Raw genomic sequence first — 27,380 nt, forward strand, 5'->3', positions numbered from 1 at the left:
TTGTGCTGTTGTGCTTTCAAACTGCTAGGTTGGCAGGAGCTGGGATAGAGCAACGGGAGCTCACCCTGTCACGGGGATTCGAACCGCCAACCTTCCGATCGGCAAGCACAAGAGGCTCAGTGGTTTAAGACCACAGCGCCATACAAGGCACTCCCACAGATCAGAGTTAGGTCTTTGTTTGATGCGGCCAGGAGAACAGAAACTAAATGCACCATGTTATAATAATGGACATTTTTTAAAAAGAAACCAATACAGTGGGTTTCATATGCCTGGGTTACATATGCTTCAGGTTTGATACGCTTCAGGTTACAGACTCTGCTAACCCAGAAATAGTACCTCAGGTTAAGAACTTTGCTTCAAGATGAGAACAGAAATCGTGCTTCAGCAGCGCAGCAGCAGCAGGAGGCCCCATTAGCTAAAGTGGTACCTCAGGTTAAGAACAGTTTCAGGTTAAGAACAGACCTCCGGAACGAATTAAGAACTTAACCCGAGGTACCACTGTAATAGAAAGCTGGAATGGTTCTGCTATGGACAAGGGAGGCTACGATTGTAATTTGCAGTTGCATTTGTTAAATCCTCTTTGCCATTATGTTGCCTGTTCAACAACAACAATTTAAATTTGTATACTGCCCTATGCCTGCAGGTCTCAGGGCAGTACAACCACATAAAATTGCAATCTATAAACACAAAATACGTAATGCAAATAAAAATAAGAAAAACCCAGTAATCCCCTGTCCCCCCCCCAAACCCATTTTTAAAAGGGTGCTGGATATCAATCAGCCAAAGGCCTGGTTTAATAATAATAATAATAATAATAATAATAATAATAATAATGTATTATTTATACCCCGCCCATCTGGCTGAGTTTCCCCAGCCACTCTGGGCGGCTTCCAACTGAATATTAAAGACAATACAGCATCAGACATTAAAAACTTCCCTAAACAGGGCCGCCTTCAGTTGTCTTTTAAAAGTAAAATAGTTGTTTATTGCCTGGCACCTAAAGGTGTATCATGAATGTGCCAGCCACACCTCGCTGGGGAGAGCAACAAGGCCCTGTTAGGCTCTTCGCTTGATTATGGGAGGGTTAAATGCATGTCAGAGACAGGAAGTATTTTGGAAGTGAAAGGAGGAATCCTGGGAAATGACCACTCGCAACTCAGGCTCTTTGTTTTTGCGAAGTTAGCCAAGCAGCCCCTGGGAAAACGTGATACCATTCCTGTGCGTGGCCGAGTGTGTATCACGGCAGCCACCTCGCGCTTAAACGTGCCATTCCTTTGGGCTGGTGTGGGTTTTATCGAAAGCCATTCCGCACGCTGTGTTTGCATAACTGCGGTGGCGTGTGAGAATAAACACAGCTGTGGCACTGCCTGAAATATTTCTAGGCCAGGGAGAGTGGAAAAGGGAACTTTTATCGCCAAATAGCAGATAAACATAATGTTCCCTTTCAGAAGGCAGGTTGCCAAAGAGCGTAACACGTTTTAAGCCATTTTCAAATCGGAGCTGTCCTGTCCGTTTGGCAAACGCGCTCTGCTTGCAAAACGTTTGCGCGGCACCTCGGCGAGTGTGCCCAGCATATCGATGTATTTATGCGGACAGGATCGGTAGGGAAATCTTCTGCATGTGGAAGGGCCACAGCTTACTGGGAGAGCTTATGGTTTGCATGCAGAAGGTCCCACGTTCAACCCCAGGCACCTGGAGACGCTGCCTGAAGTCCTGGACACCTGCTACTAGTCAATAGGGGTGTTTGTTATTGATGCATGGATAGCTCAGTTGGTTAGAGCATGGTGCTGGTAATGCCAAGGTGGCAGGTTCGATTCCCGTATGGGACAGCTGCATATTCCTGTATTGCAGGGGTTTGGACGAGATGATCCTCAGGGTCCCTTCCAACTCTACAATTCTGTGATTCTATGGTTCCTCTCACTTGTCAAAAGTTCAGCTGTAAATGCCTTGTGGGCAGTGACCTCCTCTGTTTGCATGTGTCATTCTGTAAAGCACCACATACATTAAGTCTAGCGTATTCTTTGCTATTTGTTTTTTCAATTTTTTTTTTATTAACAATTGCAACATAACAAACCATCAATACAAATCATCTTCATTATTTCCTCCCCTTTCCCCCTCCCACCTCCCCAACAATCAGCCTTCTTTATGGTCCAGCTCTCTCTTCCATACATCACTACTGGGGAAACCATAGCTTTAACTATACGGACCTTTGTTGGCAAGGTGATGGCTCTGCTTTTTAAGATGCTGTCTAGGTTTGTCTTTGCTTTTCTCCCAAGAAGCAGGTGTCTTTTAATTTTGTGGCTGCTGTCACCATCTGCAGTGATCATGGAGCCCAAGAAAGTGAAATCTCTCACTGCCTCCATTTCTTCCCCTTCTATTTGCCAGGAGGTGATGAACCCAGTGGCCATGATCTTCGTTTTTATATTATCTATCCACTATATTAACCCAATAAATTTGTGTATGTTTATTCAAAACCTGCCAAGGAGTCCAGTTCATTTTGTTCTCTTTAGCGTATTCTTTGCTATTTGGACACACTCCCCAATAACAACAATTTCCTCAAGTGCTCAGGGTGCTTCTTGCACATTGAGGAGAGTTCCCATGTTTTCCTCTTCCGTGACTGAGCTGCAGCGATTGCTGGCCTGATGGGCTCTCTGCTCTTGAGCACAAGCTTTGGAAGCGGAAAACTTTCGTTTCTACTTTTGAACAAAGCACATCCAGTTCTGTTCAAGTTCTAGTTAATTCAAGCCAACCACAACCAGCCTGTGATAATTCGTGGCTTGTTTGTTTCCTCTTCACTTCGCTAACTAGAATTTAAACTTCGCGACCCACACCCTGCGGTATTTTCATTTTCATTTCTTTTTGCTTTTTAATTTGTATACTGCCTGCCTGTATACACACGGCGGTTTGCAGCAACAAAATATGCAATAAAGAATGCACGCCTTCTAATAATCCGATGCAGTACGAAAAATCATAATAAAACATAACTTTAAAGTAGAATGACTTGTATCAAATAAAGTAATATTCAATATTCTATTAGAATATAATAGTGCAATTTGCACAAAACATGACCTGGAGTGAGATAGATTAGATGATAGATAGATGATAGATAGATAGATAGATAGATAGATAGATGATAGATAGATAGATAGATAGATAGATGATAGATAGATAGATAGATAGATAGATAGATAGATAGATATAGATAGATAGATGATAGATAGATAGACAGATAGATATTGAATGCTTGTATTCTAGCAAAGTTCATAGGACTGGGCTGCTTTGCAATAGCCACACTAAATATTTTGAGACTAAACCTCCAGCCATTATCCTCATTCTGCTATTTTCCCTCTTGCAGGCTCGTAGAAGTTCATTCGCCAGATGCCAGGCACACCCTGGTTCTAAGGAGTAAGGATTCCGCCACAGCGCAGGCCTGGTTCCACTCCATCCACTCCTGCGTCAGCGATCTCATTCCTAAGGCCATCTCGGAGGTCAAAGATCAGCTGGGCAAAGCAGGAATTGCTGGAGCTCGAGAGATCAGGCACCTTGGCTGGCTCGCAGAAAAGGTAACAAGTTCCTCATTCTGTCCACAGGCCTTCCCTCTTGGGCTTGCCGCTCAAAAGTTCAGCAGTTCGAATCCCCGTGACAGGGTGATCTCCCATTGCTCTGTCCCAGCTTCTGCCAACCTAGCAGTTTGAAAGCACACCAGTGCAAGTAGATAAATAGGGACCGCTGCGGCGGGAAAGTAACCGGCATTTCTGTGTGCTCTGGTTTCCGTCACGATGCCCCGTTGCACCAGAAGCAGTTCAGTCATGCTGGACACATGACCCGGAAAGCTGCCTGTAGACAAACGCTACACCTCATAGTCACCTTTGACTGGACTTAACTGTCCAGGGGTCCTTTAGCTTTTACCTTCTGAGCATTCTGAGGGAGCAGCGAGAAGGGCGCTCCAGGAGGCTGAGGCAGGCAGCTGAGCTTCCCCAGCTGGAGTAGGCTCAGGATAGGTGAGGGTCACGGGCCTCGTCAAGCCCAGATGTGGCAGTCAGCATGCAAGGTATAAAAGGGAAGCAGAACGGAGGTGCCGTGTCTGCTCAGCTGCCCACGTTGATGGACCACGGCTTGGTTGTTCCAGGTGGTACTTTGGGGGGCTGTGTACACCAGTGGGAACGTTCTGCCAGGTATGCTGGGTGTTCGGGACAACGAATTTGTCAAATCCTCTTTATGAAGCAGCCCAAATGGGGTGGCCATCACTGCCACCTTTGGGAACAAGTTCCATTGAGGTAATTTTCTTTGCTGAATCTTCCAAGCTTTGGCTTCATTGCACGCACACAATCTCTAGTGATACAGGAGAGGAAGAAGACCTTTTCTGTTCCCACTCTTTCCATGCCATGTATAATTTTATGAGGTTCCCTCATGTCACCTCTGGCTTGCCTAAAGTCCCAGACGCTGCAGCTTCTCCTCACAGGGGTCTCGCTCTACTGCCTTGATCATTTTAATCGCTGAACAATTGACCCTGACCTTTGCTCCCATAGTTCTTCCAGATGTTTCCAGAGCATTGTGGGATTTCATCTAGGGCCTCCTATGGATAAATTCAAATTACCCCCACATCTCAGCATCCTTTTCTAAGGGTTGGGAACTCTTTGTTCATGATAGGCTTTTTCCCAGCTCCCTCCATCACTGTTTTCTCCTCCTATTATGGGCTCCTAGAAGCAAAACGCCAAACTCCTCATAGCAAAATTTGCCCAAGCTGGTTACCTCCAGCTGCTGCTTTGAACTTCAACTCGCATCAGCACCAGCCCGGCTGTGTTGGCTGAGGCTGATGGGACTTGTAGTCCAAAAACAGCCGGTTGGGGCAAAGGCTGCTTTATTGGAGAGAATGGGGCTCCAACTGAGTAACATTTTGCAAATCCCAATTGGCGTTTGGCTGCCCGTCTATGAAATGCAATGTGCTGTTGCTGCATTAATGCTCAGGACAGCAGGCATTCTATTCTGTCGTGATCAACTGCTCGGTTGGAGGTGGTGGCAGTATATTTAGCAACGATCGCATGGGCACTTCAAGGTACCTCAGCTGTTCTCCCTGCCCTGGGTCCACGGACTCAGCATTCTTGATTAAGGCAGAAGCTTAGCAAGAGAAAGTTGGTCCCAGTGGATATTGAGCTCTTTGCCCATTTAGGGCTTTAAGAGGCATGGATCTTGGACAGGACCCAGAACTGAAAGCCGATGCCAACGTGTGATGCTTTCATAACACTTGGTAGTGCTTGGGGCTGGGGTGTCCTTTGTGCGGTATGCATCTCGTGTTTGTCGTTCCAACTTGAAACAACCTGCGCCCTTCGCTTTTTCCTTGGAGGTCACTGCTTCTGATCTTGTGATGAACTGCCAGGAGTTACTTACCACAAATAAACTGGGGCCTTGGTTTTGTTTGTTATTCTTGCAAGTGCTCCCCGGGACCCCTGAAACAAACTGGACAGCCCTTTGATTCTTTGCAAGGCTATGATTTTTATGCTTAAAAAACCCCCCAAAACATAGGATTCTAGCTCTTGGGACTTCAGAGAAGAACCTGACAAATTTAGGCAGCTTTTGCTGTAAAGAGCAATCCAGGATTGCTACGGTTTTTTCATTTAAAACCCACATTTAGTCCTTTCCCACAGAGTCTTTGGTTCAGTGTGGTTATCTACATGTGACTGCCACTGGTAACTATAATATGGGGTGCTTCCAATTGTTCAAAAAGCAGGTTGTGTATAGCATAGTGGGACAATTTTCAAGATGTCTCAGTTTTCCAAGATTTCTGATGAGTTCCATGTTCATGGCTAAAATTGGGCTCTACATATGCATGATTCCTCATGTAGTTGCATGTGCCTCGAAGAACAGCGACCGATCACTACCCAAATGGTAATTGGATCACAGTTTCATTTGCAGTTTTTCTTAAAGAAAGAAAGGTATAAATGTTTCATGCACAACGCTTCAGTTGGCAGTGGTCCTTTGTGGTCGCTGGTCTTAGCCAGCAGTAATTCACGTCACACTGCAAAGGTCAGCTAGTGGAAAAGAAGACCCATCCTCTTATTTACAAAGATGCTTTGAAGCATTGCAGCTTAGACCTTGCTTTAAGTCCCCTCCTCTCCAGGGTTTCCCCCCCAAATAATCGGAGACTGTGTCACCAATCTTCCCTCTATCATCTTCATGCCTCTTCTGGTTCTGGCAGATGAGGGAGGGAAAGGAGCTTAGTTGTAGTAGGAGAGGAAGACACCAGCCTGACCCACCTCTGCTTCTTGGCCTCCTTTCTCTTCTGCTTCAGCTTCTTCTTCTGGACTTCCCTCTGCCACAGACTCTCTCTGCTCACTAAGCCCTGTGACCTCTTCTGCTTCCTACACCTCCTCCTCCCAGGCTTCTCCCTCTTCGTTGTCCCACCACCAGTCCCCAGGCTCAGAACCTTCTTCCCCTGGCGGTTCCACAGCTGGTTTCTCCCACCATTCCTCTGCATCCAACCAATCCATGACAATATGACCAGATGTTTTTGGAACCCTTAACAACATATAACCTGCAGGAGCATAGGAAGTCTCCTTACACTGAGTCAGACCACTGGTCTATCCAGCTCAATGTTGCTTACACTGGTCCTGAAAGATCTTCATTGGCTCCCAGTACATTTCTGAGCACAATTCAAAGTGTTGGTGCTGACCTTTAAAGCCCTAAACGGCCTTGGCCCAGTATACCTGAAGGAGCGTCTCCACCTCCATCGTTCTGCCCAGACACTGAGGTCCAGCGCTGAGGGCCTTCTGGCGGTTCCCTCGCTGCGAGAAGCTAAGTTACAAGGAACCAGGCAGAGGGCCTTCTTGGTAGTGGCACCTGCCCTGTGGAACGCCCCCCCATCAGATGCCAAAGAAATAAACAACTATTTTACTTTTAAAAGACAACTGAAGGCGGCCCTGTTTGGATTTGGATTTGATGTCCTGCTTTATCACTACCCGAAAGAGTCTCAAAGCAGCTAACATTCTCCTTTCCCTTCCTCCCCCACAACAAACACTCTGTGAGGTGAGTGGGGCTGAGAGACTTCAGAGAAGTGTGACTAGCCCAAGGTCACCCAGCAGCTGCATGTGGAGGAGCGGAGACACGAACCCGGTTCACCAGATTACGAGTCCACCGCTCTTAACCACTATACCACACTGGCTCTCTAAAAACTTTAGGGAAGTTTTTAATGTCTGATGCTGTGTTGTTTTTAATATTCGGTTGGAAGCCACCCAGAGTGGCTGGGGAAACCCAGCCAGATAGGTGGGGTATGTATGTATGTATGTATGTATGAATATATATATATATATATATATATATATATATATATATATATGCTTTCGTAGATTTTCACGGGTACAGGAATGCAGGTTTTGGTGTCCTCGGGTGTCTTCCCGTGTAAAAGTTGGGGTGTCTAGGCGACGTTTCGACGAGGTCTCACTCGTCATCTTCAGGCTGGTGCTTTCGGCTTCTTGTTACTGGAACAGAGCAGGATCTCGGTGTTTGAGTTCCTATAAATACTGTTGAGGAGGTGTGGCCTCTAATGTTCTTGGGCAGAGGGGAACTTCCTCTCTGCCCAAGAACATTAGAGGCCACACCTCTTCAACAGTATTTATAGGAACTCAAACACCGAGATCCTGCTCTGTTCCAGTAACAAGAAGCCGAAAGCACCAGCCTGAAGATGACGAGTGAGACCTCGTCGAAACGTCGCCTAGACACCCCAACTTTTACACGGGAAGACACCCGAGGACACCAAAACCTGCATATATATATATATATATATATATATATACCGGTATGTTGGGGATTGAATTTGGGTCCTGCTGCACACCGAGAAGATGCTCTTACCACAGACCTGCTGTCCCTCCCCTAAATGGATTAAGTGTCCTGTCTGAGACCCATAAGAGCTGCAGCCATTGGGTTAGGTGGACAAAGCATCTGTTGTGGTGTAAGGCTTATTGCAGCATAAAATATTCTCAAGCATAGCTAAGAAGAAAGGAACTGGCCGCACCAGAGCTTCCTTTTTCTCCCTTCCCTGTCTCTCTTCTCAATTTTTAATGAGGCTCTGTATTAGTTGTCATTCCGCCCTTCCCCCAGTGATTAGTTCGAAAAGCAAAAGCTTGCAACATGTATCGGAAAGAACATTCTGCAAAGGTGCTGACCTTTCCTTTTGCAATAAACTCTCATTTGAGAACGAGTCCCAGGACTAAGCATGTGGTTGGATCAATCATGTTAGTTGGGGGGAGGGGGGTTGGCTTGGACAGTAATGCGCAGCTAATGAGTTGTACGCTGCGGACATTAACCTCAGACCTCAGGTGATTTAGATGCAGAGCACATTGCAAGATCACCTTAGGGCTTTTTAAAGAAGGAAGAAATACGCACCATGCTGGCATGTTAATTGAAGTGGGCCATTGGCACAGTGGCGCAGAACGCAGGTTTACTGCTTGTACAATGTAATCAACAGTGGGGAAACAAGTCATTTTCTGTCCCTTGTTTTTTTTCTAAGTTTTTTTTTAAAAAAAGATGACTACATCATGGAGGAACTTAAAGGGCAGTGAAACAGGAAGGAGCACCTGAATGTTAGACAATGGCTGTGTTCAGAAGCAACAGTAGACCGTAGTTTAGTGCTTCGAGAACAAGCTTGGATCTCACTTGCATGTCCACAGAGCAGGTCTGTTTTCCATACTTCCTTTTGTAGTATGGAATACAATCACAATGGCAACGTGTTAAAAACCAAGCCTTATGAGGAATGGTTGAAGGAGCCTGGAAAAGAGGCGGCTGAGAGGAGATAGGGACCCCTGACCATTAGGTCCAGTCGTGGCTGACTCTGGGGTTGTGGCGCTCATCTGAGTTTATTGGTCGAGGGAGTGGGTGTACAGCTTCCGGGTCATGTGGCCAGCATGACTAAGCCGCTTCTGGCGAACCAGAGCAGCGCACAGAAACACCGTTTACCTTCCCACCGGAGCAGTACCTATTTATCTACTTGCACTTTGTGCTTTCGAATTGCTAGGTTGGCAGGAGCAGGGACCGAGCAACGGGAGCTCACACCGTCACGGGGATTCGAACCGCTGAGCTTCTGATCGGCAAGTCCTAGGCTCTGTGGTTTAACCCACAGTGCCACCTGCGTCCTCAAATATATTCAGGGTTCTTACATGGAAGAGGGAAAGCTTGTTTTCTCTTGCTCCGGAGGCTAGGATCCAAACCAATGGCTTCAAGTTACAAGAAAGGAGATTCTAGCTAAACATCAGGAAGAACTTCCTGACAGTAAGAGCTGTGGAATGGAGTGGAGAGGTAGTGGACTCTCATTCCTTGGAGGTTTTTAAGTAGAGGTTGGATGTCCATCTCCCATGGATGCTTTTGTTGATATTCCTGCATTACAGGGAGTTGGATTAGATCATGGTTGGGGTCCCTTCCAAATCTGTGATTCTGTCATTCAGTGTCCTACGGGTGCAGAAATGCTTATAGTGATTCATGCAGCCTATATGATGGAGGTTCACCCCGTCGTGGGGATTCGAACCGCCGACCTTCTGATCGGCAAGCCCAAGAGACTCAGTGATTTAGACCACAATGCCACCTGCGCCCTGTTGCTCTGTCCCAGATCCTGCCAACCTAGCAGTTCAAAAGCACAACAGTGCAAGTAGATAAATAGGTATCGCTGTGGCGGGAAGTTAAACGGCATTTCCGTGCACTCTGGTTTCCGTCACGGTGTCCCGTTGCACCAGAAGCGGTTTAGTCATGCTGGCCACATGGCCCAGAAAGCTGTCTGTGGAGAAACGCCGGCTCCCTCAGCCTGAAAGCGAGATGATCCCCACAACCCCATAGTCGTCTTTGACTGGACTTCACCATCCAGGAGTCCCTTTACCTTTTACCTATGTGCAGTGCAGTGCAAACCTAATGGTAAAACTGTGAGCAAATGTCTGGGCATGAAAAACTTGCTTTCTAGAAAGTTGCGGGATCTGCTTTGTCCTGAAGTTTGTAAGATTTCTGATTTCCAACCACAGCGCAGCAAGCCCTGGGCTGCAGTCCCAGCACACAACAATGTTCTCCCTCTCTGCCATCTACCTCAATTTAAGGATTAGGAAAGAAAAACAAACACAGCACACACAAGCAAGGAGCAAACGAGCCTGAGCAGAAACCATCTGACGGCAGCAGGATGTTGGGCACACGGAGGTTAGAATAAGCAGAGGGTCAGCCTGCCAAATGCCATTCTAGGCCACCTTGCCTGCCCATTGCTCACACTGACCAATAAGGACCAAAGGAATGTTGCCTTCTCAAAAGCAGGGACCACAGCTTAAAAGCCTGGAGCAACAAATGAATATAATGGGAAGCTCCCTGGCTCAGCTCCCTGTTTTCTTACTTTCTTGGGCTCCATGATCACTGCAGATGGTGACAGCAGCCACAAAATTAAAAGACGCCTGCTCCTTGGGAGAAAAGCAATGACAAACCTAGACAGCATCTTAGAAAGCAGAGACGTCACCTTGCCAACAAAGGTCCGTATAGTTAAAGCTATGGTTTTCCCAGTAGTGATGTATGGAAGTGAGAGCTGGACCATAAAGAAGGCTGATCGCCAAATAATTGATGCTTTTGAATTATGGTGCTGGAGGAGACTCTTGAGAGTCCCATGGACTGCAAGAAGATCAAACCTCTCCATTCTGAAGGAAATCAGCCCTGAGTGCTCACTGGAAGGACAGATCCTGAAGCTGAGGCTCCAATACTTTGGCCACCTCCTGAGAAGAAAAGACTCCCTGGAAAAGACCCTGATGTTGGGAAAGATGGAGGGCACAAGGAGAAGGGGACAACAGAGGACGAGGTGGTTGGACAGTGTTCTCGAAGCTACCAGCATGAGTTTGACCAAACTGCGGGAGGCAGTGGAAGACAGAAGTGCCTGGCGTGCTCTGGTCCATGGGGTCACGAAGAGTCGGACACGACTAAATGACTAAACAACAACAACAACTTTTGCACGGATACAGAAAGTGGGATACCGGATGGACGAACTTGGAAGGCAGGCTGCCTAGCCACCGGTGAAATGGGGCAAGCTTTTCCTGTGCTCAGCTCAGCATAACTTCCAACGAAGGTGTCCAGAGTCTCATCCCGAGCTTTTTCCCAGCCTGCCCTGCAACTTGAATATTTAACCAGACTTACTACAAGGGCTTGGAATCTGGGACCTTTGACATCGCTGAGTTGTGGTCTCTCCCCATGAAGCCTATAAAAGATGGGAGAGAGGGAAGAAATAGCACAGAACCTCCAAGCAGAAGGCGTAATGGGGAGAGATGAAGGCAAAGGTGTTTAAAAATGGCCTGGATATATTTTAGGAACAGCTAAGCAAGGAGCAGCAGGTGAAATAAGCCTTTGAAGGAGCACACCAAGCGATCCTGCCCTGCTAAAGGAAAAAAGCTAGGGAACTTGAACATGGCGGCGGGTGAATGTACTAGATAGAAAAAAACCCTCAGAGGTCAATTGTCAGTGCCGGCCTTAAACATTTCACACACAAAGCAAAGAGTCAAGGAGTTGCTCCCTCCTCTTAATCCACTACCATAGCTCCGGATCGAAGCATGTTTTCTAATGAGGTCACAAGACAGATTGGAGGAAGGAAGATGTTGCCCCCTTCCGGAATGTTCTGTGTGGAATAAGAGCAGCCACCCCAATTGTGAGTGAGGCCAGAAGTAGACTTGTCTGTCAGAAATCTCAGCCATATATGCATATGTATATTTGCATAGTTTTTACCATGCACGAGCAGTTTTTGCATCTGCTTGCCCTGGAAGATACAAACTATGGCCTGTGGTTTAGCACTGCATCTAAGCTAAACATGGTTTGACTCACAAGAAACCACAACCTGTAGGCAAAGTCAGGACTTGGAGGTCATGGTTTGCTTGGATGTCATGTTTAGCCAGGGATTGAGCTTTGAATTTAAAGGAGTTAGACAACACAGCAATAAACCATTAACCATGGTTTATCATGGTGTGCAAACTGGGCAGCTTTCAGAAGGGCAAAGCAAACTGCAACCCCTGTTTCGAATGTGATACCAAGGCAGGGATTATGGTTTATTTCCTCCCAGTGTCCGCAACAAGGAGTCAAAGCTGCTCATGGTACAGTGTTAGCTATGGTTTACTGTGGTGTACAAACTTGGCCATTTTCAGAAGGGGGACTTAACACATACCAGGGAAAGGTGGAACATGAACCAAGGCTGAAGATTTATTGAGATTAAATATAAAAAGATATGTGCCTAGAGAGGCTATTGGTAGATTTCGTAGTTCAGTGAAGTATGGTTGGCTCTAAGCCCAATTTAGCCTCACTGACCTCAACAGGAAAAACTGGTCTTAGACTATTTAATTATCTTTATTTTTAATTATGGTTGCAAACTTTTTTTTAATTGGCTTGTATATCTTAGTCATGTCTCTTCTATGGTTGTATACTGTTTGGAGATTGCAGTTCATATTTTTTAAAATAAATAAATAAAATACTTTCGTACTTTGGTTGTCAAATGCCCCGGAACTTGGACGTTTTGGCTCCTGAACGCCGCAAACCTGGAAGTGATTGTCCCAGTTTGCAAATGTTCTTTGGAACCCGGAAATCCGACAGGGCTTTTGCGGCTTCTGATTGGCTGCAGGAGCTTCCTTCAGCCAATCAGAAGCCACAATTTGGTTTTCGGACTTTTGGAAGTTGAGTGGACTTCCGGAACGGATTCTGTTCGACTTCCAAGGTACGACTATAGATCTAAGCACAGGCCTTAAATGGTTTGTGGCTCAGTCTGGGTTCCTCATTTGCTTCCAGCTGAGACCAATGTTTGGACCCATTTTATCCAGAAGAACATGCTTTGATTTTTTCAGACAAATCTGGCCATTCTTATCGCAAGCTTATCTTCGGGGGAAGGGGGTTTCTACAGTTATTCTTCGCACCCCCAGCTGTTTTGCATTTGGTTACCCTCAGACTTTCCCAAGAGCCTAAAGGAACATCCAGCTTGAGTTACTCCTTACATGGTTCAAAAGCGCTTTTCACAGCTGCCTGCATGTTTTACTAGGGATAACCAGCAGCTCTGGGTTGTGGTTTGGGATCATATCCAGAGGAATGGGAAAGTCCCCCACATATTTAAAATGGGAACCAAATGCTGCCTGATAACGGTTATGCACCTGTTACCTCAAACGATTCGTGACCAGCGAGTTGGCTCCGAAAGGAAAAAGAGAGATCTGACTCAGAGATTTCAGAGCAAGGAAAGGAAAAGGAGAACATCTGCCAATACCAGCAGTTTTATTTTTAAAGCATGTATATATTTATTTAACCTTACAATTGCGCAGATGAGGACCGCTCAGTTTAATGGGCTGATTGATTAATTTACAACGGGTAAAACTTTAGGGACAAGTTTTATTATCCTCATTGTTATTATAGGCAGAATGAAAAAGAAGTTGGGAGATTACGGCAGATGAGTTACACGCAGAAGTTCCTAGTTTCAACCTTGCCATCTCAAGGTGGAGCTGAGAGAGACGGCTGCCCCAAGCCCTAAAGACCTGCTACCTTTGAGTGGTTTAAAAGAGGATTGACAGGTTAGGCAGAGGGAGTAATCCTATGCACAAGAAGCTAGTGTAAAGCAAGCCAATGTAAACAAACACTGGATTCTAATCCCCGTTCAACAGTGAGGTTTGCTGCTCTGTCACAGCCGGCCAACAAGCCTCTCCTTCGTTGGAGGCGTTTAAGTGGAGGTCGGCTGGCCATATGTTATGGATGCTTTAGTTGAGATTCCTGCATTGCAGCGGGTTGGAATAGATGACCCTTGGTGTCCCTTTCAACTCCACAATTCTACGATCCTCTGCTTTTGTAAAATAGTGCTGTGTGCCAGGTTGCTAGGTGTCACGGTCCGGTTCACGGGCAATCGAAGTCCTGGCAGGGGATGTCAGGACGGGGGCAAGATGGCGGGGTGGGAGCAGGAATGGGGGTCCAGAAGCCAGGAGTCAGGAAGCCAGGAGTCCGAGGGTCAGAGAGCCGGGCGTCAAGAAGCAGGAAGTCAAGAAGCCAAGGTTCAAGGATCAGGAGGCAGGAAGCCCAAGGCAGGGAGTGTGTTGCTGTGGCAAAGAGCCGAAGGGAAAATGCTGACCTTATATCCCTTCCCTGCTCTTGCCACCAGGTGCTGTGAGTTACCAATCAGCCGCACCTTGCCTCTTCAGAACAAACTTAGGAAGGCCCCAGTCCTGCAGAGTCCTATTGGTCACAGGGCCTGGCTCCTGCACGCACTCCTGACACTAGGTCAAGTGTCCAAGCTGAATGGGCTTCAGATATCCAGCCTAAGTCCCATCTGCAGAACGCCCCATTTTAGGGCTTGCATCAACCTTGACTAAGCCAGGATGGGACATTACGACGACAACAACTTGTTATTTATACCCCACCCATCTGGCTGGGTTTCCCCAACCACTCTGGGCGGCTCCCAACATAACATTAAAAACACAATAAAACACCAAACATTAAAAACTTCCCTATACAGGGCTGCCTTCAGATGTCTTCTAAAAGTCAGATTGTTGTTTATTTCCTTGACTTCTGATGGGAGGGTATTCCACACGGCGGGTGCCACTACCGAGAAGGCCCTCTGCCTGGTTCCCTGTAACTTCACCTCTCGCAGTGAGGGAACCACCAGGAGGCCCTTGGAGCTGGACCTCAGTGTCGAGGAAGAACGATGGAAGTGGAGGCGCTCCTTCAGGTATACTGGGCTGAGATCCGTTGGCATATCTGTGGCTGGACTGGGGTTGGGGTTGGTTGAGCCAGGAATCAGCTGGCTCAGCCAGAGATGGGCCTAAGCTGCTCATCTCAGTGGATCTTGCCACAGGACAGCTCAGTTGGTAAGTCATGAGACTCTTCATCTCAGAGTTGTGTGTTCAAGCCCCAGATTGGGGAGAAGATTCCAGCAGTGCACAGGGTTGGACTAGATGAGCCTCACGGTCCTTTCCAACTCTACAATTCTGGGATCAGTCCTCGCAGGCTATCGATGGCTACTAACCCCAATGGCTGTGTTCTGTGTCCACTTTTGGAGGCAGCAATGCTTTGTGAATCCCAGTCACTTCGTAGTGGGAGAGTTCTGTTCTGCTTGTGAGCTTGCCATTGGCATCTTGGTTGGTCATTATGGGAATTGAATTCTGAGCTCTGTTTGCATTCTTAAGCCAGTCATTGTAGACAGCATTGAACCAGGTGGTCCAATGGTCTGACTCTGAACAAGGGCAGTTTCCTATGTTCCTAATGTGATCTGCGTGTCAGAGGAACACGGCTTTTCAGATCATGGAATACTGCAGCACTGTGTAGCAAAAATTCGGAAAACACCCAGAGAACTGGAGAGTCAAGTTAAAAGCATTAAACTTTAGAGTCTCCATTGCAGATAGCATGTAATTTCCTAATAGGATTTCGGTTTAAAGATTGACAGCCTTAGCAATCTTCCATCGTTCAGTAATCTGGAGGAAATAATGCTGTATTGGACTCCTTCCGTTTGTGGTGTGCATATCTAATTTAAAACTCCACATAACTGTCAGGTAGGAGAAGATTAAAAATAAATAAAAAATCCTCCTGCTGCTACCTCACGTAGACTTGAGTTATAATGTCGAGAGTATCTAGCGTTTAGTTTGCAAGCAATGGTTTGTCTCAGATAATTGATTAAACCCAATAGGAACGTAGATGCCGATTTTGGGGTTGTGATCTTGTCATCTCTCATAAGCCAAGCAGCAGAGAGATCTTGGCTCTGACAGGTCTCTCCTAAAACCTCAGGAGGAAAAATACAACAATAAAAAAATTGTTTATGTGCAATGAGCTGCTGCCCTAGATGACGACAACAACAGCAATTTTATTATTTATACCCCACCCATCTGGCTGGGTTGCCCCAGCCACTCTGAGCGGCTCCTAGCAGAATAGTAAAAACGTGATAAAACTTCAAGCATTAGAAACTTCCCTAAACAGGGCTGCCTAAACAGATGTCTTCAAAAAGTCAGATAGTTGTTTATTTCCTTGACTTCTGAAGGAAGGGCATTCCACAGGGAGGGCGCCACTACCGAGAAGGCCCTCTGCCTGGTTCCCTGTAACAGCGCTTCTCACAGTGAGGGAACCAGCAGAAGACCCTTGGAGGACAGTGTTTGGGGGTGGAGATGCTCCTTCAGGTCGCATTGCAGTAGTCCAAGTGGGAGATAACCAGAGCATGCGCCACTCTGGCACGACAGTGCACAGGCAGGTAGAATTTTAGGCGATGTTCCAGATGGAGCCACCCTGGACGCAGAATTAACCTGTGCCTCCATGGACAGCTTTGAGTCCGAAATAACCAAAAGACTTCACCTAAAGCAGACTTCCCTCCTACATATTCCACCTTATGCCTAATTTAATGTGAATCTTCACTTTGCTTCCTTGCTGCCATTGGTTTCCTCAACTTGCTGCCATTTCATCATTACCCACCTCCCCCTGTTTGCTTTAGCTTCTTTCTCTTTTCTAGAGTGAACCTAGACAATCAGGGAAACCTAGACAATCAGGGATCACGTAGTGTTTTTATGAAGTCACGATGCTTTGCGGACAGTCTGGTCTGGCTACATGACAATGTCGCTGCAGTTAAGTGAAGCTGGTTTAAGAGCGCTCAGCTTGGCGATACAAACAAATTTGGAACACTACTTCTTATCAATCAATCAATCAATCAATCATTGCAATTATGCGTTTATCTGCTGCTGTCTTCCCTGAGCATTCAGACTCCTAGCACCCAAATGGCCCCAAAGCCCAGCCTGCACAATCTCTCCCCTTCCCCACCTTCAACTCGCACCTCTTGTTTTCGTTAGGTACTTCCAGCAGTTCCTATTGTGCCTTGCGGGGAATTTTGTATGCCTTGGCAAACGCCCAGATCTGATAGCGACACAAGCCTGCATTGTAGTGCGCATTGGGATCAGGAAGAGATTAGCAATGGAAATGTAGCCGTTTGCCTCTTTTCATTTCCCTCTTGAAATAATTCTCCCAGTATTGCCTCCTTCGTCTGTGGCTGGGGTCAGAGGTATAGTGCGGCCCAATTTCCTGCCGCGTGGGATGTACCAACATCCTGTGCTTACGGCTGTCTGCTCTAATCAGCTCCACCGCTGGAAATTGCCTTGGTTTCAGTGAGTTCACAAATGCGGCTCGGAGGGAGACAGAGCACTGTAGATATCGTGAGATGCGTTTCTGCATTGCAGTTTATTTTGCTTCGGCCAATCAAATTTCATTATTTTTGTATTCGGAATCACCCCCTGCACTTGAATCAAGATTATCTACTTAAAATAAAAATAAAAATGTGGACGTTGTCATTCATCAACCAGCAAGAAAAGAAATAAAAACACATAGCCTAATATGTATCTTAACATCTGTCAAAACGGGGCCACTTCCACACTGTGCAGAGCATCCAAAGGGATTAGTTGCCTGGATGCGGGTGGCGCTGTGGGTTAAACCACAGAGCCTAGGACTTGCAGATCAGAAGGTCGGCAGTTCAAATCCCCGCGATGGGGTGAGCTCCCGTTGCTCAGTCCCTGCTCCTAGCAGTTCGAACCTAGCAGTTCGAAAGCACATCAAAGTGCAAGTAGATAAATAGATACTGCTCTGGCGGGAAGGTAAACGGCGTTTCCGTGCGCGGCTCTGGTTCTTCAGAAGCGGCTTAGTCATGCTGGCCACATGACCCAGAAGCTGTACGCCGGCTCCCTCGGCCAATAAAGCGAGATGAGCACTGCAACCCCAGAGTCGACCACAACAGGACCTAATGGTCAGGGGTCCCTTTACCTTTACTAATGTCAGAAACTCACTCCAGGAATATGGAGTCTCTGCCGGCAGCCTTTAAGTAGAGATGCCTCCTCATAGCAGCTTTAATTCTGCTTCCCCTATACTCTGAAATGGGAAAAGGGGAAATAAAGTTTAAAGCACTGGTTCAATTCTTTACCTGATGTGCTCACCTGAGTAGATCACTTCATGAAGATGTTTATTAGGCGCTTGTCCAGAATGTCAACTTTATTTTAAACTTAGGCTTTGTTTTTCCTTTTATATTATTTATTTGAAAACCTATTTTATTTTCCTATTGGTTAAAAAAATCAATGCAAATTTGTTGAAAAGAAAACAACCCATTTTCTTTCAAACAGGAAAACAAAACCAAAAAAATCAAAATTTCTCTTTTTTTAAACTTTGTATTCGTAGCTGGTCTGTAAATCTAGTGAAACACGTTTTTTTGTATCCTGAAAACTAGCCTTTATGAAACATAAGACTTCCCCAAAGCCAACACACCCTTTGCTTAAATCTCACAGGCTGAATGCCTGGTGAAATTTTCAGCCTGCTGATACTGTGTAATTAGTTTAATAAAAAGGAATTATAATTGGAGTGGCCCTTTCCAATTAATGAAAAATACAGAATGGCTTTCCAAAACAGGACTCTTAATTTAATTATCGATTAGCTTCACAGTTTGAAAATATGCTTTTAAACCATTTGGCAAAGTCTAGATTGCGTGAGTCACTTGATTTAAGAACAAAATGTGTGTCCCGCAAGAAACCTGGAGTTTAGAAAGAAAAACATGGCAGCAGTAGCTAATTTTTGAATGATTTGCCCCTGGGGACGGGGAATACGTTCCTTGAAGGTGGGATACATATTACTCTTAGAGCAGTCAAAGGACAGTCCTCTAATTTGAAGGTCTCCCCGAGGATAGTCCTCTGCTTGAAGGCAACCTCTGTTTGGAGAGCTGTCTGGTCCAAGTTTCGTTTGAAGGTAAAGGATCATAAGAAGAGAGCAGAGGCCTTGTAGCTGCCCATAGCAAACCTGTTGGGTTGCCGGAACTCAGTGGTAGAGAACAAGCAGCAGATCCATGGCATTTGCAGATCAGGCCGGGGTTCTTCCATGTCTGAAATACTGTGGTACCTTGGGTTACAGACACTTCAGGTTACAGACTCCGCTAACCCAGAAATACTGGTAGTACCTCGGGTTAAGAACTTTGCTTCAGGATGAGAACAGAAATCGCACGGCGGCAGCGGTAGGCCCCATTAGCTAAAGTGGTACCTCAGGTTAAGAACAGTTTCAGGTTAAGAACGGACCTCCAGAACAAATTAAGTTCTTAACCCAAGGTACCACTGTACTGGAGACCTTCTGCCAGTCAGGCTGGACAGTACTGGTCAGACTCAAGTCTAATGTAGCTTCCCTTGTTGTACCTAGACTGCAGACTGCATATGCCGACAGGTCTTCCCTATTTTTCTGAGATGCACTTGTACTGAAATTACAGCAGTTACTTCTGGATTTGCATCTATGCATACAACAATTTTACGCAAATCAGTGCGCTCTTGGGGAGCTATGCATAAATGACCACTACTAGAGAAGTGATTAAATCAATGAACTCATTGCCTTCCTGGCAGCATGTGCTTCTTGTCCCCCCACTTCAGACTAGCTGGCAACTGCAATCTTGACTTCTTTCCTTGCCGTCATTTCACAGGCTCCATTTCTTCTTTTCCTCCCCAGGTGCTGGGAGAGAACGAGAGGCATTGGAAAGCTGTGCTTGTTGTACTGACTGAGAAGGATCTCTTGATGTACGAGAGCATGCCACGGATCAAAGAGGCTTGGTTCGGTCCTCTTCATTCATACCCTCTGCTGGCCACCAGGTACCTTTGTTGATGTTTTGTCATGTTCGCAGGCCGCTCACTATCATCATCATCAACATCATCATCATCATCTTCATTTATTTATACCCTGCCCATCTGGCTGGATTTCCCCAGCCACTCTGGGCGGCTCCCAACAAAATATTAAAAAGACAATAAAACTTCAGAAATTCAAAACTTCCCTAAACAGGGCTGCCTTCAGGTGTCTTCTAAAAGTCAGATAGCTAGTCGTTGATAAGCTCTGGCATCACAGAGGGCAAGCCAGACCCTCGTTTGGCATGTCTGATGTCACAGAGGACATAAACGCCAAGCTTATATATCTGAGTTTTTAACACTGCTTTGGACTACATTAGCAAGGCTGAGAGGGGGGGTCGGATGGGCAGCCCCCGACCTCCATACACACTGCCCGGGGAGGTCACTTCTGGCACAGCAGTTTGACTTCACTCCTGGAGGCTCACTCAATTGTCTCTTGACACAGACAGATGCCAACAACAGTGACTCCCAGGGCCAATGGTCAAGGGTGATGGAAATTGTAGTCCAGCAACATGTGAAGGGCACTTTGTTGGTGACCCTTGCTACAAGGCAGATGGGTTTTGATGAGGCAGCAATGTAAGGACATAAGAAGAGCCTTCTGCATCAGGCTAGTGGTCCATCTGGTGGAGTACCTGTTCTCACCTTGGCCAACCAGATGCATTTGGGAAGCCCACAAGCAGAACATCAGCACAACAAACCTCTTTGCCCACCTGTGATTCCCAGTAACTTCTGTAGAGGTAGAACATCGCTTCCTTTCTTAGGAAGGTTTCAGAATTCTGTTCTAAGGTTAACGAGAAACATTTGTCGAAGCGAAACCCTCTTCAAGTATTCTTAATTGGTCTTCTTCTTCTTTGGCAATCACGATTGTCTTCCATGAACATGATTTTAACAATGAGTCCGTAAGTGACTGTGGAGGCCAATTCTGGATCCACACGTCCTTCCACAGTGGGGACATAGGTTTCCAGGCAGGAGTTGATCATGGTGAGGGTTTGCCAAGCGTGCCTTCCTCTTAGCACGTTTCTCCCTTTCATCCTGAGTTTGAGTATCTTCAAAGTTCACGACACCTTTGGTAAAGGCTGTTCTCCAACTGGAGCGCTTGCAGGCCAGTGTTTCCTAGTTGTCGGTATTTATGCTACACTTTTTTAGATTCACCTTCAGAGAGTCTTTAAATTTCTTTTGCTGACCACCAGCATTACGCTTTTCATTTTTAAGTTCGGAATGGGGTAGTTGCTTTGGAAGACAATAATCAGGCATCCGCACAACATGACCGGTCCAACGAATCTGATGTTGAAGAAAACTGGTGATCTTTGCTTCTTCCAGTACACTGGCATTAGTTTGCCTGTCTTCCCAAGCAATGTGTAAAAATTTTCAGAGACACCCTTGATGGAATCTTTCAGGGAGTTGGAGGTGGTGTTTAATTTGTATCTGGGGGTGGAGCAAAGGCCTTCTGTGAACCATGAATGCAAATATGGTGACAAGCAGTAGGCTCTGCCTCCCTTTGTGCATGTCTTCAAATGCAGATCTGCGTGTATGCCCAGTGCTCCACATGGCCAGGTACCCTGGAAAGGCAGTGTTCCCAGTTGCATGGAGCACTGCATATCACCTGCGTGACATCGTTGCAGGGCATGCCTTTGCATACTTCTGCAGAGTCTGACCCTGTGTGTCCCTTGTCAATGCAGAGAATTTTGCCTTGTGTCAAAACGGTTTTCGTAGCTCATGATTCCACTATTGGAAAAGAAGGAGAAGCAGAACTCTCCCCAGTCGCCGTTTCTCTGTGCACTAAATGATTTTATAAGCCTGTAATATTTGCTTTCTTTGGCTGGTACTCCATGTGTGCCTCGCTTTTGGAACCGGAATTTTGCTCTTTGATTCTGTAACGTTTTAGTATGTAAATAAGTTCTGCTTGGGAGCGTTATAATTTATTATTTCTGCTCGATTTCTGGAAATAATACTGCTGCCACCAAAGAGGCAGATCAGCCCTGGATATTGCCAAGCCCTCCAGAAACATTCCTGGTGTTGTATCATTCTTGGCTGTTGTTTTTTTTATTCCCTCTTCATGCTTCTTTCTGCTGCCAGCTGTTTCCACCAGAGATGCTAGCTTGCAATAAGGAAGACATTTTCCCATTGGGATAGGAGATAACAGAGGAACAGCTGGTTACCATAGAGTGTCAGGAAGCAAGAACAAGTAGATGGATAAGGTGGGACAAAGGGAACATCACAAAGAGCTGGCTTATGGCTTTTGGCTTATGGGCACATTCTAAAGCAGACTTCCTCAACCTGGTACCCTAGAATTTTTGGGCTGCAACTCCTATCAACAGGCCAGCTAGTAAATTAAAAATAATGGCTTGTGCAAGGCCACTTCAGTTTTTTTCAGGCTGCTGGGGGTTACACTGGGATGCTTGCCACATTAGACGCGTGAAGCGCAAATGAATTAAAATGTGCAGAAAAATTCAAGTGGGAACTTCAGCCAGTTGCTGGTTAGAATCCTAGAATTGTAGAGTTGGAAGGGACCGTAAGAGTCATCTAGTTCAACCCCCTGCAATGCAGGGATCTCAGCTGGACAGCCTGGACAGATGAGCATCCAACCTCTGCTTTAAAACCCCCAAGAAAGGAGAGTCCACAACCTCCTGAGGGAGACCATTCCATTGTCAAACGGGCTCTTACTATCAGAAATTTATCCTGATGTTTAGTCGGAATCTGCTTTCCTATAAATGGAAGCCATTGGTTTGGGTACTACTCTCCAGAGCAGGAGAAAACAAGCTTGTTCCCTCTTCCATGTGACACCCCTTAAGATATTTGAAGGTGGCTATCCCATCTTGAGAGTCCCATGGACTGCAAGAAGATCAAACCTATCCATTCTGAAGGAAATCAGTCCTGAGTGCTCACTGGAAGGACAGATAGTGAAGCTGAGGCTACAATACTTTGGCCACCTCATGAGAAGAGAAGACTCCCTGGAAAAGACCCTGATGTTGGGAAAGATGGAGGGCACAAGGAGAAGGGGACAACAGAGGACGAGATGGTTGGACAGTGTTCTCGAAGCTACCAGCGTGAGTTTGACCAAACTGTGGGAGGCAGTGGAAGACAGGAGTGCCTGGTGTGCTCTGGTCCATGCGGTCATGAAGAGTCGGACACGACTAAACAACTAAACAACAACAACAAAATCCCATCCCCTCTTTTCCAGGCTAAACATACTCAGCTCCTTCAACTGTTCGTCATAAAGCTTCTTGGTTCTTGGCCCACTTCTCAGTTCACGTTGCACCCCAAATGTTTGTGGGAGCCAGAGCCCAAACCACATCTGGCATAAAGCATGAAGAAACTCTTTCCTAGCTTGATATTGGTTTACCAATAAAGATCATTGCGAATGTTTTCTATTATTGTTAGGTTATATCCAATCTGGTGCAGAGTAATGCGTTCCGCCAGTGTGAGGGTTTCCACTTGTGCAATCAAACTCTCTCCCCCTCCCCCCCCCCTCCGGCCCCCGTATGCACCCTAAATCTGTTCTGGGGATTTTCCCAACCTTCCAGAGCAGATTTGGGGCATGCATGGTGTGTGTGGAATCGCATTGCACAAGTAGCAATCCTTGCACTAGTGGAACATGTTAGTTGAACACCATCCCATTTCAGCGTTCGAAACTCCCATTGTTCTAAGCACATTTTGCGACAGGGAACTTCATTAATGTGAGCACTTTCTGAGCTCTGGTACTGCACCTAAGATTTTAGATTAAAACTGCCACTGCTGGAACGAAAGGAGGACCTTTTTCTGCCTATCCACTTCCAGCCACTCTCTGAAGGCTGGAGAAGAGAAGAGACCCTCATAAGAATATTAGGGGGTGGGCAGGGGAAGCTTGGCTTTGTTTTTTACAGTCTTCAGATGAGGACTAGACCATGTGAAAAATGAAGATTTTGGCTGCAGTTCATTCATTTTCATATGTGTGTGTGTGTGTTTTAACATATCATTTTCAACAATTATTAAACATACTTTTATATCTTATACAATTTTTTTGACTTCCATCAATCACTTCTATCAAATTTCCCAATCTTTTCACTTAATTTACATTTCTTACTTTCACTATCACATTTAAATATCATAACTAATGCCTCTCTTCTTTCTCTTCTTTGCAATATTTCACATATTTCTCCTTACAAAAATTCTTATAGTCCTACTAGCGTGACTTGTTGATTACAGTTGCTCTTCAAATAGTTCGTATATTTCTTCCAATCTTCTGTAAATCTCTGGTCCCGCAGGTTTCAAATCCTTTCTGTCATTTTATCCAATTCTACGTAGTCCATTAATTTTGTCTGCCAATCTGCAGTTCATTCATTTTCAGCTTTGTATTCTTGTCATAAAAAGTGTGCCTAGACATTCCGTTGCAGCGCCCATATCCTAGGTTTAAGGAGCCATCTACCGTATTTTTCGCTCTATAAGACACACTTTTTCCCTCCTAAAAAGTAAGGGGAAATGTGTGTGCGTCTTATGGAGTGAATGCAGGCTGCACAGCTATCCCAGAAGCCAGAACAGCAAGAGGGATCGCTGCGCAGCGAAAGCAGCGATCCCTCTTGCTGTTCTGGCTTCTGGGATTCAGAATATTTTTTTTCTTATTTTCCTCCTCCAAAAACTAGGTGCGTCTTATGGTCTGGTGCGTCTTATAGAGCAAAAAATAGCTCTATAGCTCCTAGCTTTCATATCTCAGTTTCTAACACTGCCCAGTTCACCAAATGCATGGACCATTTCCTGGCTGAAGCCGTGATGCTCTGAACACAATCCAGTTAAAACACTGGGTACTACCAAAGGTACTCTTTGTCTGAGCACTTGGTGGCTTAGGGTATGCTCTCATGCGTCTAGCTTCGAGCCGGCCACATGTAGTGACAACTGCCAAGCTGTCGGTAGGCGAAACATTTCTCACGTATCGGAGGAGAGCAAATGGAGACAAGTGTGGAGGCAAGAGTTGGCCCTGGCTTGCAGAAGACTTAATCCGCCCAAATAAGTGTAGGATTCCTGCACTGCGAGGAAACAGCACAAGACATGAAGGTTCTCATGTTACAAGGCTGGCGAGTCGGCATGTTCCTGCTAGCAGTGGCGCGAGGGACTCTGTAGCCTCTCAGTGACCCCGAGCGAGTTAGTAAGGGCGTCTAGAACACCCAATCCCTTCTTTGTACTGACAGGAGGGTTATCTTAGGACAGCCACTCAGGGAATGACAACTAAATTGCCACAAGCGTGCAGCTGTTTGTGTCAGAGCGACGGCGCACCAACACACACAAATGGAAGTGCTTAGGAGCACAGCAAGCTGCCTTGCTGGAGGTATTTTAGCAGAGGTTGGGTGGCCATCCGCCATGGATGTTTTCGTTGCGATTCCTGCCTTGCGGGGGTTGGACTAGATGACCCTTGGCACCCCTTCCATTTCTACAGTTCTGTGATTCTGTGAGTCAGACCAGTGGTCCATCCAGATCAGTAGTGTTTGCACTGACTCGCAGCCCTAGGCTCTGTGGTTTATCCCACAGCGCTATACCCCCCCCCCTTATTTCCCTGATGGGACTCAAGGAGATGTAGACTCATGCTTAAAGTTCAATAAGGATGGCATAAGTCCATTTCCTGCCCTTGTCCTCTCTGCGTGTGTCTTCTCCCTCCCCCCCTCACATTTCTGCATTAACCTGAGCACATTTTAAACCCACAACCAAATCTGCATCGGAATATTGTCACTCAAGACACTGCATTCCTGAAAGTGTTCTCTCTCGCAACACACATTTGAAATGCATTTTGGTGCCTTTTTTTGTTTTTTGTAAGCTGAGAATCCGTTCAAAACAACTAGAGTGTTAGAAATCACTGATCTGCTTGTTTATATAGCAGCCAGTCTACGGACCACCAACTGGGAACCTCTAATGGATCTAAGGGATAACCAAGTTTCAATTCATACACTAGTCTGGGATCAGATCAGCCCACGCTGGAATTGGCAAGGAGTCCTCAGTTCCTCAAGTACTGCAACTTGCAGAGGATTCACATCATGATGGTGAAACTCGCTTGCTATTCTTTTTAAAGCTTACCTGCAGCCTGGCTCTTCCAGCTAGATTTGAGGTACAGACTGGTGTTTAGAAATGCAAATAGCATCAGGGTAGGGGAAAGGCAAGGGACGCGGGTGGCGCTGTGGGTTAAACCACAGAGCCTAGGACTTGCCGATCAGAAGGTCGGTGGTTCGAATCCCCGCAACGGGATGAGCTCCCGTCGCTCGGTCCCTGCTCCTGCCAACCTAGCAGTTCGAAAGCACGTCAAAGTGCAAGTAGACAAATACTTCCCCCTCCGGCGGGAAGGTAAACGGCATTTCCGTGCGCTGCTCTGGTTCGCCAGAAGCGGCTTAGTCAAGCTGGCCACATGACCCGGAAGCTGTACGCCGGCTCCCTTGGCCAGTAAAGCGAGATGAGCACCGCAACCCCAGAGTCGGTCACAACTGGACCTAATGGTCAGGGGTCCCTTTACTTTACCCAAGTAAATTATTATTATTATTATTATTATTATTATTATTATTATTATACATGTTTCTTCTTGATCCCCATATGGGACAGCTGCATATTCCTGCAATTCTACAAGTCTATTCTCAACATGCTGGAAAAAGCTACGTTTGTTTTGGATTTTTAGCTCTCCTGTGCCCTCTGCTGGGAAGTGCTGGTCCTTGAATGCACACACCCAGGGCACTGTTGAGATGGACCTTTTACCTGGCAAAGCCTCTCCATCTGGCTAATCTTCAGGTGAACTCTCTCACCGAGAGCTGAAATCTCTGAGCTCATACAGTTCCCTGAAGTATATCAATTGTTCATCAACTTCCGAAGGGCCCTGCTTGTTGAAGGGTTAAAAAAAACAACCCCAAAAGCACTGCTACATGAGTAACAGGTGTTTTGGGTTTCTCTCATGCTACTAAACCCATGTGCAAAAATGCCTTGTGGCTTTTTTCCCTTATCTCCTGAATGCAACATCAACTGCTTTTAATTGAATTGGCTCACTTGGACCACTAAAGAAACATGAGTCCAAATGATTCTTTGGCTCTCTTTTCTCCTGCTGATCCTTTTCTTCCTTTTTTCTTCTTTCCCTTGAGTATAGAGAGCTGCAAATGTTGTTAAGAGGTGTAAGAAAAGGAAAGAAATCACACTTTCATGGTAGACCTCCCTTTGGATTTTTGTATATCCTCTGTAACACTAGGGCTATGCTGTTTGAGGGAACCCTTCCCATATTGACTTCCCTACCACAGGACCTCAGTTGAGCAACAGAAGATTCTGGGCCATCTTTTGTCCTCAAAGGTGTGTGTGGCTGTGTCTCTTACACTGTAGAAACCCTCATACTTTGTGACTTGCAGCCGCGGGTGGGAGGCTTCCTTACTAAATGGAGGCAATTATTTAGAGACCTCAGTTGGTAGAGATGAAACCTGTCTGTTCAAAGGGTGATATGGTGGAAACAGTGCCTGAGAGCCCTGTGGTCTGGAGTCACGCTTTTAAGGTAACTTATTAAAATTACCTACGTGAGTTTGCGACGGCGCAGTCAGTCAGATTGCAGGAACAATTAGCAAACTCTTTGGATTAGTTAGCATATTATTCAGGAAGAAAGTCAATGTACCCATTCCATGTTGACAAAGTTAAACAAGATTAAACCACGCCTCAGAAGTTCAGACCAGCACCTTTCCTAACAGTCCTGTCACTTGTCGTTGTTTAGTTGTTTAGTCGTGTCCGACTCTTCATGACTCCATGGAACAGAATAAGCCAGGCACTCCTGTCTTCCAC

At 46.1% G+C, this 27,380-nt stretch overlaps 1 protein-coding gene across 1 annotated transcript in view; it reads left to right on the plus strand.

Annotated features, from left to right (window-relative positions):
- Positions 1-27,380, plus strand: part of SNTB1 (syntrophin beta 1) — a 108,744-nt gene that overhangs the window by 76,763 nt on the left and 4,601 nt on the right. The window contains exons 3-4 of the mRNA XM_077932750.1: positions 3,356-3,563; positions 19,450-19,589. Coding sequence (XP_077788876.1) covers positions 3,356-3,563; positions 19,450-19,589 — 348 coding nt within the window. The remainder of the gene's footprint in view (positions 1-3,355; positions 3,564-19,449; positions 19,590-27,380) is intronic.

The sequence above is a fragment of the Podarcis muralis genome, chromosome 8 (genome assembly GCF_964188315.1).
Source record: "Podarcis muralis chromosome 8, rPodMur119.hap1.1, whole genome shotgun sequence".
Classification (NCBI taxonomy): domain Eukaryota; kingdom Metazoa; phylum Chordata; class Lepidosauria; order Squamata; family Lacertidae; genus Podarcis; species Podarcis muralis.